At 44.6% G+C, this 18,970-nt stretch overlaps 2 protein-coding genes across 4 annotated transcripts in view; one reads left to right on the top strand and one right to left on the bottom strand.

Annotated features, from left to right (window-relative positions):
• CAPZB (capping actin protein of muscle Z-line subunit beta) overlaps positions 1–18,970 on the top strand; it is a 109,380-nt gene that overhangs the window by 89,854 nt on the left and 556 nt on the right. For 2 of the 3 annotated variants that reach the window (XM_073316785.1, XM_073316782.1), the window contains 5 exons: positions 542–683; positions 1,208–1,324; positions 13,770–13,835; positions 15,072–15,148; positions 16,452–16,564. In XM_073316785.1, coding sequence (XP_073172886.1) covers positions 542–683; positions 1,208–1,324; positions 13,770–13,835; positions 15,072–15,148; positions 16,452–16,554 — 505 coding nt within the window. In that variant the 3' untranslated portion in view covers positions 16,555–16,564. The remainder of the gene's footprint in view (positions 1–541; positions 684–1,207; positions 1,325–13,769; positions 13,836–15,071; positions 15,149–16,451; positions 16,565–18,970) is intronic. The other variant, XM_073316784.2, reaches the window with a different exon arrangement.
• Positions 648–18,970, bottom strand: part of SLC66A1 (solute carrier family 66 member 1) — a 44,953-nt gene continuing 26,630 nt past the window's right edge. The window contains exon 10 of the mRNA XM_073316781.2: positions 648–710. The gene's annotated coding sequence lies outside the window, so the exon portion shown is untranslated. The remainder of the gene's footprint in view (positions 711–18,970) is intronic.

Genomic DNA, 18,970 nt, shown 5'->3' with positions numbered 1-18,970 from the left:
ACTCTGGCTGGCCCAACAGTCCTCTGTAGACTGTTTGACTGGCCCTTCGTTTCTAAAAACTTTGGTTTCAGTCTAACTCTGATGGCAATAAATCAAAATTGTCAGCTTTCTTTACACAAACTTCAGACTGTAGCATAAAGCCACCTGTTGGTTCCCTTTTGTCTTAATTAGCAGACTTTACTATAAAGAACTCCCAAACACACTCAGTAGTGAGAAGGAAAAACTACACTATAAAATACAGCCCTTACTTTCAGCTGATTTGTAGCTTGCTCTGTAACAGCTGTTGCAGTTAATTGGAATCGGAGGAGTTGTTTGCTCAAGTTGGATAGACATCCATAAATAGCTATTTCTCACTAACCAATGTAAGCTTTTTATTTTCCTTAAGAGAAAAGTACCATCATTTTTATTAAAATGAATGCTGTAAAATTATGTAAACTGAAGTTCTTGGGTATCTATTAGGCTCTCAACAGCAGTTTAAAAAAAACGTTCTGGAATCTGGGATCTTGCTTATCTGGGATCTTTATTGGCTCTCTTCCTGCAGGTATTTTGAAGGTGGAGTCTCCTCGGTCTACCTCTGGGATCTGGATCATGGCTTTGCTGGTGTGATCCTTATTAAGAAAGCTGGAGACGGATCAAAGAAGATTAAGGGATGCTGGGATTCCATTCATGTGGTGGAAGTTCAGGTACATCCTGTGAGGCAGCTGATATTCCTAAATGAAAACAAAAGCCAGTTAATTCCAGACAATAAAGGCGTACAGGTGCTCAGCTGAACAATGCAGTGTTGTGTTGGGGCTGTGTAAACCTTTCCTCTGTTAATTTTTGAAGTCCCGTAAGCAATTTGGATGAAGATAAGTCAGGGCTGTAATCAAAAGGATCCCAGAAAGACTGAAAATATGCTGTTTTCTGTGCATGTAACCATGCACTATTTTAATGTAAAGGTCTGCAGATAAACATCACTAATTAAGTAATAAAAATGGGGCATTAGGGAGTAAATTGCTTGAACTAGATTTGCCTTTAGGAAAGTAAGTGTGTGTGTGTGTGTGTGAGAGAGAGCATTTTTAAAATATAAAACATTGGCTTCAGTCTGGCCATTCAGCTATGCTTTGCAATCCTGTGGCTGCTATGTGACTCCCCCATGCTTTGCCATCTTTTAGGTTTTATGTTTTAACTTGTCTCTCCATCTTCTTTCTCTCCTCTTCCCCTTCAGGAAAAGTCCAGTGGTCGCACTGCCCATTACAAGTTGACCTCCACGGTGATGTTATGGCTGCAAACTAACAAAACTGGTTCCGGTACCATGAACCTCGGAGGAAGCCTTACCAGACAGGTACTACAATATACGAGCATTAGAGGACATGTCTACGAAGGGATAAAAGACCCACAGCTGACTCAGGCTCATGGGGCTTGGGTTGAAGGGCTAGAAATCGCTGTTAGACTGTCAAACTCGGGCTGGAGCCTGAGCTCTGGGATTCTTCACCCTCACAGGGTCCCCAGCCCAAGCCCAGTTGTCTGTACAGCTATCTTCCTTCAGCCCTGGAACCCGAGCCTGGTGAGCAGAGTCAACTGACCCAGGCCAGCTACAGGTTTGCTTTTCTTCTTTTTTGTAATCCCTCTGTAGATGTACCCAGAGCCTTACAAACTCAAGGCATGTCCTTTGTTGTTTGTATTGCAATAGCATCCAAAAACCCCCATCAGGATTAGAGGCCCCATTGTACTAGGTGCTGTATACGCTGGGGTTCCCTGCAATCACAATTCATTAAGACAAGTACACTTTTCAATGGTTATCCTGTTACCATATGAAGTTTCTCTTGGTGGTAGTAATGTTGTTAACAAAAAGAATAAATTCAGTAGGAATTTGGGTTTCCTTGTCAGTCTTTTAATGCTGTGTTTGAAGTGGGCTTGCTGAATTTTCACAGCTTCTACTTTTACATGCTTTCCTGATTAATATCCTTTAAGTTAGATCTTACATAATTACAGATGGACTTGTTCATTTTGCTCCTGCCTGCCCTTACAAGATCAGGCTGAATTATAAAAATGTCTCTATCTAAAGCCAACCTGGCCTATGAGATTAATCCTGTATTCTGTAGGATTATTTCATTTGTTGATTATAATAACTTTCTTTGCATTTTTCCTAAGACTTCAAACATACAGTACTTATAGAAGTGTTTGGCTGCTACTGTACCTGACTGTTGTAAAACAAATCCTATTGATCCTTCCCTTTAATTCTTGGTTCTTCACACCAGCATTTTAATTGCGTTGCCTTTGCAGAAAAAGATCAACCTTTTGAAAGCAGGGTGTCCAATTTGTCTAAATAGTCATAAGTGTTGCTGTCAAAGGCACATTTTATGGGCAGTAGCGGTTAATGGAAATACTGGTGGTGGCCAGCAATTCAGCTCCACAATGAGAATCTCCAAAACACACAGTGCCTGTGATAAGGCAGACAATGCATACTCTGAAATGAATAGAACAGTTCATATTGCTTTGTCTGTGCCAGGTGTGAAGGGGGAAAGGGACATGTATCCACATTGCAGAACTGAAGCACTGTGTTGCTATTGGAAGCACCAAAAATTTGCCATAGACCTGCATGAATTTTCTATGTTGATGTTACAGAAGAAACTGATGGGAAAGCAAAAATATGCATCTGGAGACAGTTGTGCATTACGTACTGTTTAAAATCTTTATAGTAATTATGCCTTGATTATGCTCACTGGGACAAATAATTATCGCTAGGCCTTCCTAATACTTTCAATCTTAGCTGTGAAATGGAGACCAAGGATTTGGCCGTGGCCGTGGCCTTGCACTGCATGACAGCTCGTGCCAAGGAAAACAATAGCCTGTTGAGAGTGATTGTCCTCAGTACACCTTGGCCTGCACTACTAGGCTTTGTTTGGTTTGACTTTCACTCTCTGAGCTTTAATGAGGAAATTCATGCTTCTGTCGTCATTTTAACAGCAGACCATGTAATTCATATGTGATGCATTAAAGCAGAGGCCTGCGTCCAATGTAAGTAACTATAAAAAAGCCACTAGGGAAATGATGCACTACCTCTATACAAACAATGGAAAACTCTGAAACTCAAGTTAGCTTCAGGTCTCAGACTTTTTGCTCTGAAAATGCCATAGTAGCTTTATTTATGTAAAATAGCTTTGTCAGAATCCAGTGCAAATGAATAATCAGCAAATATTTAGGCTCTTCTGAAGAGCTAGCATGCTGTGTGTGCAGGAGTTCTGAGGTAGTTGTATGTCTGTCTAGGGTATCGTGCGTAAGCAGTTTGCTTTAAGGTGGCTGGAGTTGTCAGCTAGAGTACTTTTCTCTTCATGCTTTAAACCCTGTGTATCCCATCACCTAAAGGGGTATCTTATGCCTAGGAACAGCACTATATATTTTCCTTGGTAGGCTTTTTGTAGTCTACCATAAAGTTCAACATGTAAAATCATGTTTTTAATTTAATCAGGTCCTTAATTGGATCTTTTCACTGACATTTTCAAGACACTATATTTTAGGCTCACCAGTATAGTTTTGAAATAACTTCGGCTATTTAATTGTTTTGGTTAACTCTCCATTTAAATTAGTACTGTATTGACCAACTTGAGGCCTGAAACAAGAATAGCAGATGTGTCCTTGTTTCACTGCAACCTTTTAAGTGTTCACTAGCTCCAGAATACTCTGTCTTGTGATTTGATGGCAGAGAAGTTTTTGATGCCTCAAAAGGGAATTCTACCGAGAGTCATAGCTTGAAACCAATTTGGTCTCCTTGTCACAAATTGTGTACTTTCCACCAATGACTAACTCGGTGGAGGAAGCGGGTGCAAAGGAACAGCTAATGTAATGCATCCAAATTTACCCGCTCTGGCAGCTACAAATAGCTGGGCAGGTCTCACATTGAAATGTTATGGTGCTGTGCTATGGGAACCATGTGCAGTTTGGAATGGAAACGCTTGCTCCTCACTAATTCCCATTCCTGTTGTCTGTACTGTGCCTGAGGTTACTCTTGATGTGGCCAATTCATCATTACTGTTACATGCCTGGACAATGGGGTCAGGGAGTTTTCTTTCTCCATTCTCACGTGTACCTCTCTTCTGCAGTCATTTCCCATTGGCGGAGTACTGTTGCCCAGCACAAGAACCATATAAGTCCTGTACCGGATTTCTTCCTTGCTTTTTTTTTTTTTTTTTTTGGCCTTCATCTGGACTCTTTTGTGTTTTCTTTAGAAGAGTGGTTCTCTGCGTTTCTGCTATAGAATCCTGTTGCTGTCCAAACTGCTTATCTATGTGAAGGGTCACAGTTAGGTTATTCCTGAAAAATGTATACAGCAGACCCTCGCTAGAGCGCGCATTGCTATAGCGCGGATTCGCATATAGCACCGTCGCGGTGATGGATCCCAAATTTAAGTATTTAAATTGGGATCCATGGTAACGCAGCCCCTGCTATAACGCGGTCCCGTGCATGGATCCTGAGCCTTGCGTTCTAGTGAGGGTCTGGTGTATTCTAGTTTGAGAATAACTGTTTATTTTCCAAATCAGACACGCCCTCTGATTCGTTGCAGAACTAGACTTCTGTTGGACTGAAAGGAGAAAAGATAGACTTTTATCACCAGAGTCCTCCCCCAAAAGGCATGAAGTGTCAGCATGAAAACTTTATTTTTGCAGTTGCCTAAACCAGGATGCAGTCCCAGGCACTGTACGTTCTGAAGACAAGCTTGGACGCAGTTCAAGAGAACTCCAAATTGAGGCAGTGCAGGCCAGGATGGAGGAAGTAACTTCCAGCTTCACATCCAACATTGGCAGGCTTCAGTAAATATGAGGGCTGAGGTTGCAACTCAGGAAGGGACAGAGTGAATCGGTCACTTATATGCAGTCTGCATTGACTGGGAACAACCGAAGGAAGTAGTGCACAGCTGAAAGTGAAACAGGCCATCTTTAACTTACAGATAAAGGTCCAGCTCCTACAGGGAACAGAAAAAATACCAGTTGTATTCAGGTCAAATGCTGTCCTCCAGTGGATACAAGTAAACCCCAGACATGTTCAAGTCTGAATCTGGGCAGATGCTGTGTGTTGTATCAGTTTCTGACAGACATGATGGCTTTGCCTTTTTTTACACATTGGAAATGCTTGAGTAGTGTGACGGGCAATGTTTTTTTTGGGGTGGGGGGAACTGAGGTGTGATTTCAGCAGTCTGCACTTTTATTCAAGATAAGAGCAGCCTGCTCAATCCTGCTCCAGTTTAAGTAAAATAGATGTAGCCTTCAGGCTCCTGGCAAATAGTCAAAATAGCCTTTGGTTGGGCAAAGCTTTGATGCTCCCAGTTTAGAGGTAAGACTAACAGGTGCCTTTTGGAGACTTTTATTATGCACAAAGAACCTGTGTGTTTTTTGTTAAGTGAGGTTGTACGTCGCAAGGAAGTGCTAGTTTGCTGAGAAGGAAGCTGGCTCACAAGCTATAGTTTATCCACATCTGGAGGTGTGGGAAGGGAAGAATATAAATCTGGGGGGGAAACTTAGCCTGGGATTTCAGATTAAAGCACTGCAGATGTGTGTGTTGATATTCAGATTTGAAATACATAAATAGTGAAGGTGGAACACTTGCACTGCTGGATGAAGGCTGGTCTGTTGCAAGCTGAGCTTTCCCTGTGTTCAGGAAGAAGTACTCTGTGATATATCGCTGTGCAGTAAAACACCAGTGCAGACATTCTGCCATTTATCATAATAGGAAAATCCTCCCAAGCTTGGGCTTTGCAATTAGGCAAGCCATATATTTTAATCAAATAGAGCTTTCATGTAAAGGCCTATCCCACTGATTTCCAGATGTTGTAGAACTAAGTGAGAAGTAGGGGAATATATTTCCACCAGAGGGCTCTTAAAACTTGTGGTAGTCACAAACTTTGTGCTCCCCCTTAGCAGATGCCCGGTTTCCTAAATGTGCTGTCTCTGGGGCAGGGAATCGAACTGGTAATTACTTTGGTTCAATTCAGGTTTGAGTTCAGTTGCATTCTGTGTATTTGGGTTTAATTTCAATTCAAGCCACCCAAAAAACCAATTCAGTTACCGGTTTGAACTGGTTCAAATCATATTTCAGTCTTATTGGAAGTAAATTTAAAAAAGAGAGAGAGTTGAAACTTACAGTTGAAATTATTTTGATTTTTGGCCATTTGTTTGTTTTTATCTTTAACTTTACATGAGTTTTCCTAATATTTTTCTGTTGTCAAATAAACATGATTATTTTCCGATTAGGTATTTATTTGAGTGAACTAAACCTCTTCCAGTATTTGCTCTTTCATATTGGACGTTTGCAGTGAATGGATAAATGTGAGTTTGGGGAATGGGCCATGCCTCAAGTGGAGCATCTGGAGGGAGAAACTGCTGGGGATGGGTGGGAGGAGGGCCTGTCCTAAGGGGGAGAAGGGTTGGGGAGCCATTACCTTGGGCTTGGAGTGGTATTCTGGGACCAGGGAGCATTCTCTCCCCCGGGGGGAGCCTCAGGGGGTTCTTCTATCCAGCAATAAAAGACCTAAAGCACAAAGTTTCAGAGCCCAGGTCAGCTGGCTCAGGCTTGCGAGGCTAAAAATAGCCATGTAGACATGCAGGCTCCACTGGAACATCCCACCACCTCTGGTTTCAGAGCCCAGGCTCCAGCCTGGACCCAAAGTCTACATTTTTAGCTCTGCAGGCCGAGCCCCCTGAGCCAACTGACTTGGGCTCTGGGACCTGCTGTGGGTTTTTCATTGCTGTGTGGATATACCCAGAGATGACGGTTCAACCTCTGTGCCCTCTGGCTGCCTCATGTGGTGTGCAGGCAGCTCCTAAGCTTACCCTCTCCCTATCCATGGGCTGGCCTCCTTCTCTTCTTCTTTGAGTGCTTGTTCATGTTGGTTCCAATCAGGTGTGCGCACATGCACGGGAGCCGGAAGATTTTTCCCATAGCAGCATCCATCGGGTCAGTCCGGGCATCCGCTGGAGTCGTGCCTTCATGGGGCTCAATATAAAGCCCTGCCGACCCGCCACCCCCTCCGTTCCTCTTTACGCTGACGGTAGGCTGGAACTTCCCGGAGCCCTTGCTTTAGCAAGCGCATTCAACTCCAGCTGTTTGTACATAGTTAGCTTCTCTTAGTATTTAGTAGTTAGTAATTAGAGTTGTTGGGGGTTTCTTCCCCCCCTTCCGACTCCCCAGAGCCATGGTATGCCTCGGTCCCTGGGGTTTAACAACGATGTGATCTACATGAAGCGCATGCCAAAAAGTGATCCACACGCCTCGTAAGTAGAGGCAGCAGCGACTTAAAGTGACGCTCATGGAGGCAGCTCTATGCCCCCATTCGGACCCAGGTTGAGGGGATCTGGCTCCTAGCACTTGCTCGTCGACGCGAAGTGCCCCGGCGCTGTCACCAAGTTCAGTGCCGAGAAAGGACTCGTCCTCGGACGCTCAGCACCGGCGCGGCACCTTCCAAGGCCTAGCACAGAGCAGGCACCGCTCTCACTCGCCATTGCCTCGGAAGAAAAAGAAGCTGGGCAGTCGGTCACCCCTGGCTAAATCTAAGGAAGTGAGACCCCAGGCAGGCCACAGCTCGAGATCCCCCGTTAAGGTCACGTTGACTCCTGCCCAGGCGAAGCAGTTGGGTCCCGGGCCCCCACGTTCACCGGTCCCTCCGGGCCAGCAGCTGCCACTTCTTTCGATGCTGGAAGCTTTTGAAGCTGCTTGGGATCTGCTGTACCTTATGGCGCCCCCTAAGAGGGAGGAACCTCCGGTGCTGGCGGTCCCACCCCAGCCGCTGTCAGAGGGGAAGCCGGCAGTGACGTCCAGGCATTCGCCCTCTCCACGTCTTTCGGCACCGGCCCACTCGGACAGAGAGCTTAGTTGCTCCCCAAACTCTTGACACTCGATGCACCGAAGCTCAGCTCCTCCGTGGTCTTCAGTCTTGGAGACCTCGGAGTCAGAGTCTGACTCCTACTGCTCTTGAAGGAGTAGGAGCCGATGATCGAGGTCAAGGTGTGAGCTCCAGGCGTGGCCACCTCAGTGGCAGAATCCACCACAGTGGCCATTCTGGACCCCATGGGCCTTTCATGAAAGCGAGGGAGGGATCCCAGGGGACTGCTCTGCAGCATCTTCGGTGACCTCAGCCACATTAGTACCGCCATCAACCACGCAGCCAGCCTCGGCGCCTACCCACACGCCAGCGCCATCGGCTGCGGCACCATTGTCAGCACAGGCCTCAGCACCAATGACTCTCTGTTGATCTCAGCACTGACAGCAGTCTCAGTCATGATGGACAATACAACAGCAATGCTCTACTTAAACAAACGGGGGTGTAGACTTCTCTCCCCTGTGCCAGGAAGCCCTCATGCTGTGGGACTTCTGTGGAGAGCATTCTATACACCTGCAAGCGTCAGGGTACAGAACGAGCTGGTGGACCACCTCAGCAGGTCGTTTCACAGCCACAAGTGGTATCTTCTCCCGGATGTGGTGGTTTCAATCGTCCAGAGGTGGGGCTTTCCCCAGATGGACCTGTTCACCACATGACACAACAGAAAGTGCTAGCAGTTCTGCTCCTTCCACAGTCACAGCCCAGGCTCCAGCGTAGATGTGTTCCTCCTCCCATGGGGAGGTTGTCTTCTATATGCCTTTCCGCCCATACTGCTCGTTCACAAGGTACTTCTCAAGATCCGGAGAGAACAGTCATATTGATAGTAGCAGCCTGGCCCCATCAGCACTGGTTCACATCTCTCCTAGACATGGAAGTCCCAATTACCCTGCCGCTCTTCCCGGACCTTCTGGCACAAGATCATGGTCATCTTGAACATCCGAACAGGGAGTTGCTTCACTTCATGGCATGGAAGCTCCATGGCTGAACCCGATGGCGCTTTCCTGTTCAGACCAGGTTAGACAGGTTCTCCTTGGCAGAAGAAAACCCTCTACGAGAGCCATATACCTTGCCAAGTGGAAGAGATTTTCAGTCTGGTTGGCGCAGCGCCATTTGTCCCCAACGCTAGCCTCTGCCATTTATTCTGAACTATCTCCTCCACCTGAAGCAGCATGGGCTTTCGTTGTCCTCAATAAGAGTACACTTAGTCGCCATTTCGGCCTTCCACCCGGGCGCGGAGGGCCGCTCTGTGTTTGCTAACTCTATGGTCAGCTGTTTCTTAAAAGGGCTCGACAGGCTATACCCTCACATCCATCAGCCTGTTCCTGCTTGGGACCTCAACATGGTCCTTTCTAGGCTCATGGGACCCCCCTTTTGAGCTATTAGCGACATGATCCCTGCTCTACCTCTCTTACAAGGTAGCATTCTGCAAACCTCTCAGCCAGGAGGGTGTCTGAGCTCAGGGCCCTAACATCAGACCCTCCCTATACTGTGTTCTATAAGGACAAAGTTCAGCTCAGACATCAACCTGCTTTCCTCCCAAAGGTCGTGTTGCAGTTTCACATCAACCAGGACATCTTTCTCCCAGTCTTCTATTCTAAACCGCATTCCAGCAGCAGGAAGCAGAGGCTCCACTCTCTGGATGTCCGCAGGGCACTAGCCTTTTACATCGAGAGAACGAAACCATTCAGAAAATCAGTCCAGTTATTCATGTCATTGGTGGACAGAATGAAAGGTCTCCCTGTGTTGTCACACCGTATCTCGTCATGGATAGCGTCCTGTATTTGTGAGTGCTACAACGTGGCAGGTGTTCCTGCACTTCCAATCACTGCACACTCCACCATGGCGCAGGCTTCATCAACAGCTTTCCTGGCTAAGGAAATCTGCAAGGCGGTGACGTGGTCCTCCATCCATACTTTCGCCCCGCACTATGCGATTACCCAGCAGGCCAGAGATGATGCAGCCTTCGGACGAGCAGTGCTCCAATCAGTGGAAGACTCTGACCCCACCTCCTGAGCTTGGGCTTGAGAGTCACCTGATTGGAATAGACACGAACAAGCACTTGAAGAAAAAACGGTTACTCGCCTTCTCATAACTTGTTCTTCGAGATGTGTTGTTCATGTCCATTCCAATACCCACCCTCCTTCCCCTCTGTAGGAGTAGACGGCAAGAAGGAACTGAAGTGGTGGCGGGTCGGCAGGGATCTATATTGAGCACCATGAAGGCGCGACTCCGGGGGGCGTCCGGACCGACCCGACGGATGCTGCTAGGGGAAAAATCTTCTGGCTGCCGTGCACATGCGCGCACGCACAGCTGATTGGAAAGGACGTGAACACCACATAACAGTTATGAGAAGGCGAATACCTTTTTTTTCATTCTACAGAGGCAGGCCTTGCTGATAGCAATCACATGCCTATGTGATCTTATTTTCATTATAAAACAACAGTAGTGTGTGGGATTTTTTGGGTTTTTTTTGTTTTAAATATTCAGCTTAAAAAATGCTGAACCTTTATTCTAACCAGTAATACCCTTTTTTTTCCTGTTCTGTTCCAGTTCAGGCTCAGTATGTAGTACAAAATGTATGGTTCAAGTTCAGATCCAGTTCAAGTAAAAATATTAGTTTGAACTAAGAAAAGGAGTACTTTCTTTTTGCGAATACAGACTAACACGGCTGGTACTCTGAAACTAGTTTGAACTAATTGTCCCTGCTCTGGGGTTGGCCTGTTTGCTACATGCGTAACATTTTTGGGTACAATAGAATGGATGAGATTCACTGGTAATTGCACAAGGAATTCCTTCTGCTTCTTCATGTGAACTTGTCAGACTTTCCAGTTGTCCAGTCACATAATAGCTGGTTTTACAATGGGAGCGGGAGGGAGGGAAGAGCATGCATAGACCAGCAGGGTGCAGAACTGGTTTACCAACACAAGATGGGTAGTTTAAGGCTTTGAATATACAATTCGGGGAAAGAGGAAGGGCATACTTAGGCTTGAGTAGGTGCATTTGAAGGCCGTGCACAAACAGAAATCTTCAGTGGAGTTCTGCAAAACTGGCAGTATTGAGATATGTGGAGTTTACACCCTCAATTTTACTTTGAGGCATCTGCTTTGAATTTAGAATGAAACTTAGTGGAAACTGCCAAGTTTTGCCTCACTTGGTGTCCAAACATTTTGACATTTTTCCCACCTCAATCCCATGCTCTGCCTGCTGGCCTTGGCTTGTGGACCTTTGGGCAAAACTGGTCATTTTAAATTCCCTTAGAGAAGTTTGCATTGCTCCATTCCACAACAGCTGTATACATTGATTGGGGTTCTTCAGGGTGACATGGATGAATTTTCTTCTTATCTTTTCTACTATTCTCAGGGACACTCATGATGGACCAAAATACTTATCCAACTTACATTTCTCTTTCATCTTGTCTTGTTTTCTTGCAAATAACCTTGCAAAAAGTCCAGACAGCAGCACAGAGCTGCTGTATTCTGCATGTGAGACATCCCAAGTCTTCAACTAGCTATCCAGAGCTTAATATACCCAGAAGAGCGAACTTCCCTCAGAGCTGGACTTGCAGCAGATGGCTCGGGAAATGAGGCAAGGAAGCCAGCTCGTGTGCATCTCAGATGGGAGAGGAGTGACTGAGACATGTAGATGGGACTTGGCTCATTCTGGAGTGTTAGCTTTTTTTGACTGAGCTCATTGGCAGATGGGGAGTGACAGTGGGAAGATGAGCTGCTTGTTAACATCAACTTACAGAATGGAATTTCCCCTCCAAAGTAAATTAACCCCCTTTTATAGCAGCTGCAGGCTTTCTGCTTGAAATCTTACGTTAACAGCCCACTGAAGGAGCCTTTAAAAGAAGAAAAAGCTGCTGTTTGTATAACATGGCTGCGGACTGACTCCGAACTCCCTTAAAACAGTCTCTCATAACATCTGGGCTTCTACAGCACATAAAAATGTTTTCCTTCTGGCAGCAGATTTTATGGAGACGTAATAAAATACGTTTTACAAAAATAATTCTATTTTCAGATTGTGTTTTGCCAGTGAGCGGGGCCTGACCAGGTGTGGAGGAGATTCAGTGGGGAGCCTGTGGAAGTAAAGCAACCATTGCCAATGCCCCAGTGTCCCACATTTGGTCAATATACTGATGGCCCCCCAACCTCACCATAATGTGTGCTTGTTATAGCTCAGATTTATGTTCATCCTCTCCGCGGTCAGATTCTTTTTCTAGGCAACATGTCTCCGTTGTATGTAAACAATCTGACTAAGGGGAAAATTAAACTTTCTTCTTCCCCCTCTCTCCCCTCACCTCCCAGGTTATTTTTTGTCTTCAAGGCTCCAACTTAATTAAATGCGCCTCCAGGCTTGATAGACACTTAACTTAAAAGGAGAAACCTGTAGCTGCACTAGATTTCCAGACTAGACCTCGAGGGAGGGACAGGAACAGATGGATAAGAGAATTCAGTGGATTACTGAAACTCTCTGAAGAATCCCCTGTCTACAACATCTTTTTCCCTTCTTCGTTTTTATGCCTTCTCAGCACATCTGTATCGGTTGCCTGTCCTAGGATTGATATTCACTGGTTGGCAGCATATCTACATTTAGCAAGAAGAATTTTCACCTAAGGCAGCAGAGGAGCCAATCTCTTCACTAGCACCACAGGTTTACAGATTACACGGGGCTGGCTGCGGTCTCCAGATGAATGCTGCCTTAGGTTGCTCTAAGTAGAGGCAGAACTTGTAAAGGGAACATGGTATTCTAGTGTCAGCTCTAACTTACTCTCAGTGGGGAAAGGGGTTCTAAGTCTCAGTTGGCTCATTGGCTGTCCCCTGTTCAGACTTCCCTAAGCAAGTGTTCTGCAGTGCATAACTGGGGATTTTACTCATTAAAACAATAGCATCAATAGTGGGGCTAAGCTTTGTCTTGGTTGCAGAAACTTCATGTTAAAAGTTTGGCGTTTTAATTATATGTGCCTTGCAAAGTAGAACCCTCTGTGCCAAGTACTTAGTGTCTAGAACACCTTTGCTCTCGCTAATAAGAGATGAATTTTGGTGGAACTTCCTATTTCTGTGTGCCTGCAGTTTGGTAGCAGCTGAAGGTGGGCAGTAACCGGGCAGTAACCTAAATTATCGCTAACGTTAGCAGGCTGCTGTGGTCTTGCCTTCCCAAACCACAGCAGCTTGGGACATCCACTGTCTTGCTCCCACTTCCGTTGGAAGATAAATAATTTCCAAAGTGCAGATAACTGGGAAGATCTGAAAATACCGAATTTGCTCCCATATGCGATTACAAATAGTGCTGAGATGAAGAATAAAAAACAGCTGTTTTACAGGGACAGACCCCAGATTTTAGACTGACAGCTCCATGCAATGTGCACCTCATCAATAGCTCCAGTGGCTATGAATCCAGACAGCTTGTGTGTCCCCCTTCTTTCTGTCCCCATCAAAGAATAATTGCATGCATTGTGTATCTACTGCAGCCACATAATGGACAGTGCATGGACAACTCTGCAGTATACACGTATCCCCTTTAGAGATGATAGGCGAGTGCTGGTGCAAACAGAAAGGGTCTCTCATGGTACTGTGGGGTTACTGCAGGTGAAATGGGATTACTGAGAAATGTTTGAAGGACGCACCAACATGACTCTGTCTCCAGTCTGAGGACGACTTGTCCTTCATGCGAGATGGTTGCTTGAGTTAGCTGGTGTACTGCTCACTAATGAGATTTGTACTTTTGGGGTTTCCCATTTGGCTAACAAACCATATGCATTTTATATCTGACCTTATTCTGAAAAAGGCTGCGTTTACTCTACAACACTGGCATTTACCCACGTTCTCCCATCCCTGCTGTTAGTATGTGGAATTATCATGTATCCCTTCCCACCTTGTTTCTCCATTACAACTGATTCTATTTCTTTTCTCTCCAGATGGAGAAAGATGAAACTGTGAGTGATTCCTCTCCACACATAGCCAATATTGGACGCTTGGTAGAGGTAAGTACACTGGGACCATCGTAGCTCTAGTAACTTACGTTGTACCGAGGCTATATTTCCCAGCCATCTTTGCTGTCTAATGAGTTAAGACCCTTTGTGTGCTTCACAATAGTTCTTAGCTGTGAAAAGTCCTTCCTGCACAATTCTAGTCACTCCTTCCTTACCTCTCTCCCCCACTCAATACAGTAATAACCTTCCTGGAAATGAAATGGCCGTGTCCTTAGTATTAGTAAACACTTTCCCACCCGGAGTCACTTACAGAGTCATTGTTTTTGACAGAATTACTGAAAGCCATGCCATAGTATACAGAGCTGCCCTTTCAGCTGACATGTCAGCGTGTAGGAAGTGCTCATTAAGTGCTCTGCAGTTGCTTTTCACAGAACTTGACTTCATTGCAATTGTCAGTCTTATCCTCGGTGTACTAAGAGTCAAGGCTAAGATTGCATTAGTTGCTGGAAAAGGGGTGTGGAGCAACACTTGGTTGGCTGCTGTTTTAGCACACCGTATTTTTGAAAGCAGCTCTTATCCTCATCGATTTCAGACTTCATAGTCACTGTGGAAGGAGGGGAGAAAATTCGTAGTTAAATGAGTGTGTGCACATAATACTGTTGCTAGAGACCACCAGACACTCAAAGCGTCCAGGATAAAACACACTTGCTTTTGTTCCTTTTGTCAGAGGAGGGGTGGCCAGTAATTCAGGCGAGACTGAAGTTGCTGGGGGAAAAAGTATCACTTCCAAACATATTGCAGTTGTGCCATTAGCCACCAACTCAGAGAATTCAACTTCGTTCTATGGAACCCGTAACTTCTTGGGTTCCTTAAATGGCTGACTCAGAACCTGGGAGTTCGTTCTGTTAGGGATTGGAACTAAGAGGGGGCAAATGGGCTGTCCTGTTTGCAGTGGGATACGAGTTGGATCCCTGAACAGAAACTGCCCTCTTGTGGTTCTGGACAGGTATTTAGTGTATATAGCCTTCCACAGTAACCAGGAGCAAAGTGAATCCTCAGACACTAATGTGAGCTGAATCTGCAGCTGTTAGGAGAAGTGGGGCACACAGTCTGACATGAAAACTTAAATAACAGGATACAGTGGGCCAAATCATGCTGTGGAAAGCATTGCATCTCAATACAGTCAACTGAGCCGGTGAAGGGGTACTCACAAGAGACTGGAGTAACTTTTAATAACCATAGAAACAACTGCAATGATTAATAGACTGGCTTCTCCCTTTCTTCTAGGACATGGAAAACAAAATCAGAAGTACGCTGAATGAGATTTATTTTGGAAAAACAAAGGACATCGTTAATGGGCTGAGGTAATGGACCATCCACAGCTGGCTCTTAGAACTCACTTAGCCCCTCTCCCTCTCCCAGCAGCACCTGCAGTATTGTCCCACAGTCAAACAGTGACTGGCATTCCATTGCTAGAACTTCCCCTTTCCATATCTCCAGTTAGTCACCTCACTGGGTTTTGGAAACATTCACCAGTAGTGGTGTATTTAGAGAACATTTCTCTTACACCTTTCAACTACAGGAATTTGCAGCACTTTAACCCCTTGTTCCCTGTTCAAGAAGAGCATAGCACAATAAGGTACTGTAGCTTGATGAGATTATTTTTTAATGGGCAGCTTAATTATTCAGACTGAAGGTTTTGTGTGCTGGGTAATTAAATTTTGACTCATAGACCTAAACTTATTCTTACAAATAATTCTCAAATGCCAAACAATCATAAGGAACTGGCGATTCTATGAAAACAGAGTTTATAGTTTTTTTTTAAAATGCACCACTTCTTTTCTTCCCCACTCCCTCAGGCTGGAATGTAGCTTACCAGAGCAGACCAAGTGAATGAGCCGAGCCTGCTGTGTATTTCTGCAGGGAAGTTGTGTGAGGCTTTGGACCTTGATCATGTCCAATCAGGAACTTTGCATAGCAAGTTCTGGGTTGGTGTGTTTTAACTCTTGGGGGGGAAAGTGCAGAACTGAGAGGTGTTTGATGCTAAGTAAACTCTTCCACCCTGTAAATTGGACTCCCCAGCATAGTTCAATAATGCAGAAAACACAATAGACAAATATGCAGATTCTGCAGTTTCCATGTATACTGATGTATGAAAGCATCAGCAGGTCTGCCCTGCAATGGTAGAATTATGGTGCTACTTCTGCTGCCTTCCTAATGGCCGTTTGGCTGGAGTGGGTCCTAGTACTTGACAGACCTATTTAATGAAGTGCTAGTTGAAAATTGTCCCTCATTTTCATTGTGGTATGTGGGGAATTGGCCAGGCAGCTGCCATTAACATCACATGGAAATATGTAACTGATTATTTTTTCCTGTGTGAACCTTGCTGAAAATCCCTGTAGTTGAATCTATGCAATATATTCTCCAATACCTCAGTCTAAAAGAGCTACTATTTTGTGCGTTAATGAGGTAATCTGTTATCACCCAGAGTATCTGGGTCTGGCTTTTCCATCTCACCTTTTCTGTTTCCTCTGACTCGTGTATTTACACTTGTTCTTCCTGAACTCGTTCCTAGTGGCTTCCAGGATGCCAGCTGTCTGTTACTGGGTTCTTCTGACTGTTCTTTTCCCTATTCTACTTCACTCATTTCTGAACTACTCTCTGTAGATCTATTGATGCTATCCCCGACAACCAAAAGTATAAGCAGTTGCAGAGGGAGCTTTCTCAAGTGTTGACCCAGCGTCAGATCTACATCCAGCCTGATAACTAAACCAATCCAGGTACCCCTGCCTGTGAGGTGTGACAATCAGCATTAAACTAGGACTCACCCTGCCAAGAACAGGCTGTCTTACCTATGCATGACAACTGAAACCAGAACTAACCCATCACTCCTGCAAACTGATGACCAACTTTTAATTTATTTCACCTGCATAGAACCAATGAATGCCTTGATCTTTATTCCCACTGTAGGGAGTTCTGTGCACTGAAACGTGGGGGGATTTGCCAGTTTTGTTTTGCACTCTGTCTTGGGGGGCAATTATACAGTAGATGGCCACGTACCCAAAGTGGTGGTAGCTCATAGTCACTGTTTTGACCCAAAACCCTAGGGCTCCATTACAATTGCACCGTCACTTTTTTTTTTTTTCCAGCAGCTATACAGATCTTATAGACTACTCATTCCTTGTAATTTTACAGTACTCCTTTCCCTCTGAATAGAAGGAAGGTTTTGGAAGTAAATAGCTGTCCTTTCCATTGTAAATGATGAAATACAAAGGGCCCTTTGGTCTTGGTACTTCCAAGGCCAATAGCAACCAATGCTGATTTCCCCCTTCCCTCCAAATCCTCTTTTTGCCTTGTATATCTGAGTCTTTCTTGGAGCTTGAAAATGCAGCTCCACTCACGCTACTGAAATGTTTCTAGCCTCCATTTCCCTGTGCTGTGCACAGCCAGTTATAAAGGGGTTTGCTCATATACTGTAGGTTGCTCTTGGAGCTTTGATTGCTTAGGATGCATGGCAGTGACTAACCCTGGGCCAGTTTAACCTTCCACTCCAATTCCTAATGAGTTACAGATGCCTTCTTAAACATGCTAAGCTGACGGAGGGGAAAATGAGCACTGTTTGTTGATGATGGCTCAGAACCATTACTTTAACCTGTGACAAATGCAAATATAAAATGTATATATTTATGTTAAATCAACTGAATTCTCCAGAGACGAGAGGATGGAAATACTTTCTAAGAACATTAGAAAAATAACTCTGATACAAAAAATGGACTTGCTGTTCAGAAACGAGCACCCAGGAATAACGTAGCCCTGACCATAGGAGAGAATGTAAAATATAGAATATATGGAGAGGAGTCTACTAAATTGGATGCTAATAGCTTCCCTGAGGTGTTAGCATCTCTTTAAAAGGCCAATGCCATTGTTCTGTTATCTGATCAGTTATAAAATCCCTTTTTTAACTAGGGATCTTTATTGTACCTTGCTGTAACAGCTGAAAGATTCTTTAGCCGTGTCCATGAAAGTATTAATAAGCAAAATCAAGGTGATTCTTTAAATGTGTGGCTTTTTTCTAAAACCATTTACTAAGAAAGCCAGGGTCTATTTTGTCTGCAATACCATTATCACATCTATTCTACTTCACTTGCTTTGGTTGCAGTTGATGACTGTAGATAAAGAATAAACTGGAGATGCAAATAAATGCCTGAACAGAAATCTCTGGACATTCTGTACCCCTAGTAAAGAACTGGGATAAAGGAATAGTATGTGTAAAGCAGAATTGTCTCATCATATGACTTTCTCAAGAACTGCCAGCAGATATCGGAAATATCTCATCTGTTATAGATCTATAGCTTCAGCTCAAAAATAAAGATTTTTAAAAGTTAAACTGCTCTAATATCAGTGGCTCTCAACCTCTCCCATACAGCGACCCCTTGAGATCTGCTCACCATCCTCTTGGAGTTTGCAATCCCATGTTGACAATTGCTCTAGTGGTCTGCTTTGTTGCAGTTGCTAACTCCTTAAGAAGGAAAATACTCTCCCCCGATCCCCAGAGCAGCAGCAGAGATGCCACTGAACACTTCCTGCTTAGGGTACCAGTGACAGCATAAGCCCCAAGAGTTCCTTGTTGGAATTTTTTTTATATGATGCGATCTGCTAGAAGCCTATGATGGGGTTTGTAGCTAGTGGGCCTCCATTCCATAATGAAAGAGTACTTTCCTTCCAACAGCTACATCGTAGCTCATAGGAAAATACAAAGACTAGCTTCTTAAAAATCTCTAGCTTTCTAATGTACATTTTTATCTGTTTAAACTTAAACCAATAGCTGCCCGAATGCCTAGGTGAACCTAATGCTTTGTGTCTCGAAGCACATGGACAGACAGGAGAGATTCATTGTCTTGGTAATTTATTCCATAAAGCAGCTTTCACAAGCCAGAGTTAAAACAACTCTCATTTGGACTCTGCCCTAAGAAGAGAGAAACTTCTTAGTCTTTCTGTAAAGCCGCTTCTGCTCTTCCCATGAGTAAATGCATTGGAAGGGATGGTATGACGCATGGCTGCCACATACTGAGATATTCATTACCTGGACTATTTGTTAGGTCCTGCAAACAGGTCCATTGCAGAGTTGCCACAGAATAACTGCTGGATTATCTACCTTAACGTCATGATCACTTTGAGATTGATCC

The sequence above is a fragment of the Lepidochelys kempii genome, chromosome 18 (genome assembly GCF_965140285.1).
Source record: "Lepidochelys kempii isolate rLepKem1 chromosome 18, rLepKem1.hap1, whole genome shotgun sequence".
In the NCBI taxonomy this organism is placed as follows: Eukaryota; Metazoa; Chordata; order Testudines; family Cheloniidae; genus Lepidochelys; species Lepidochelys kempii.
Note: the sequence above shows the minus strand (reverse complement) of the source record. Positions and strands in the feature narration are given on the sequence as shown.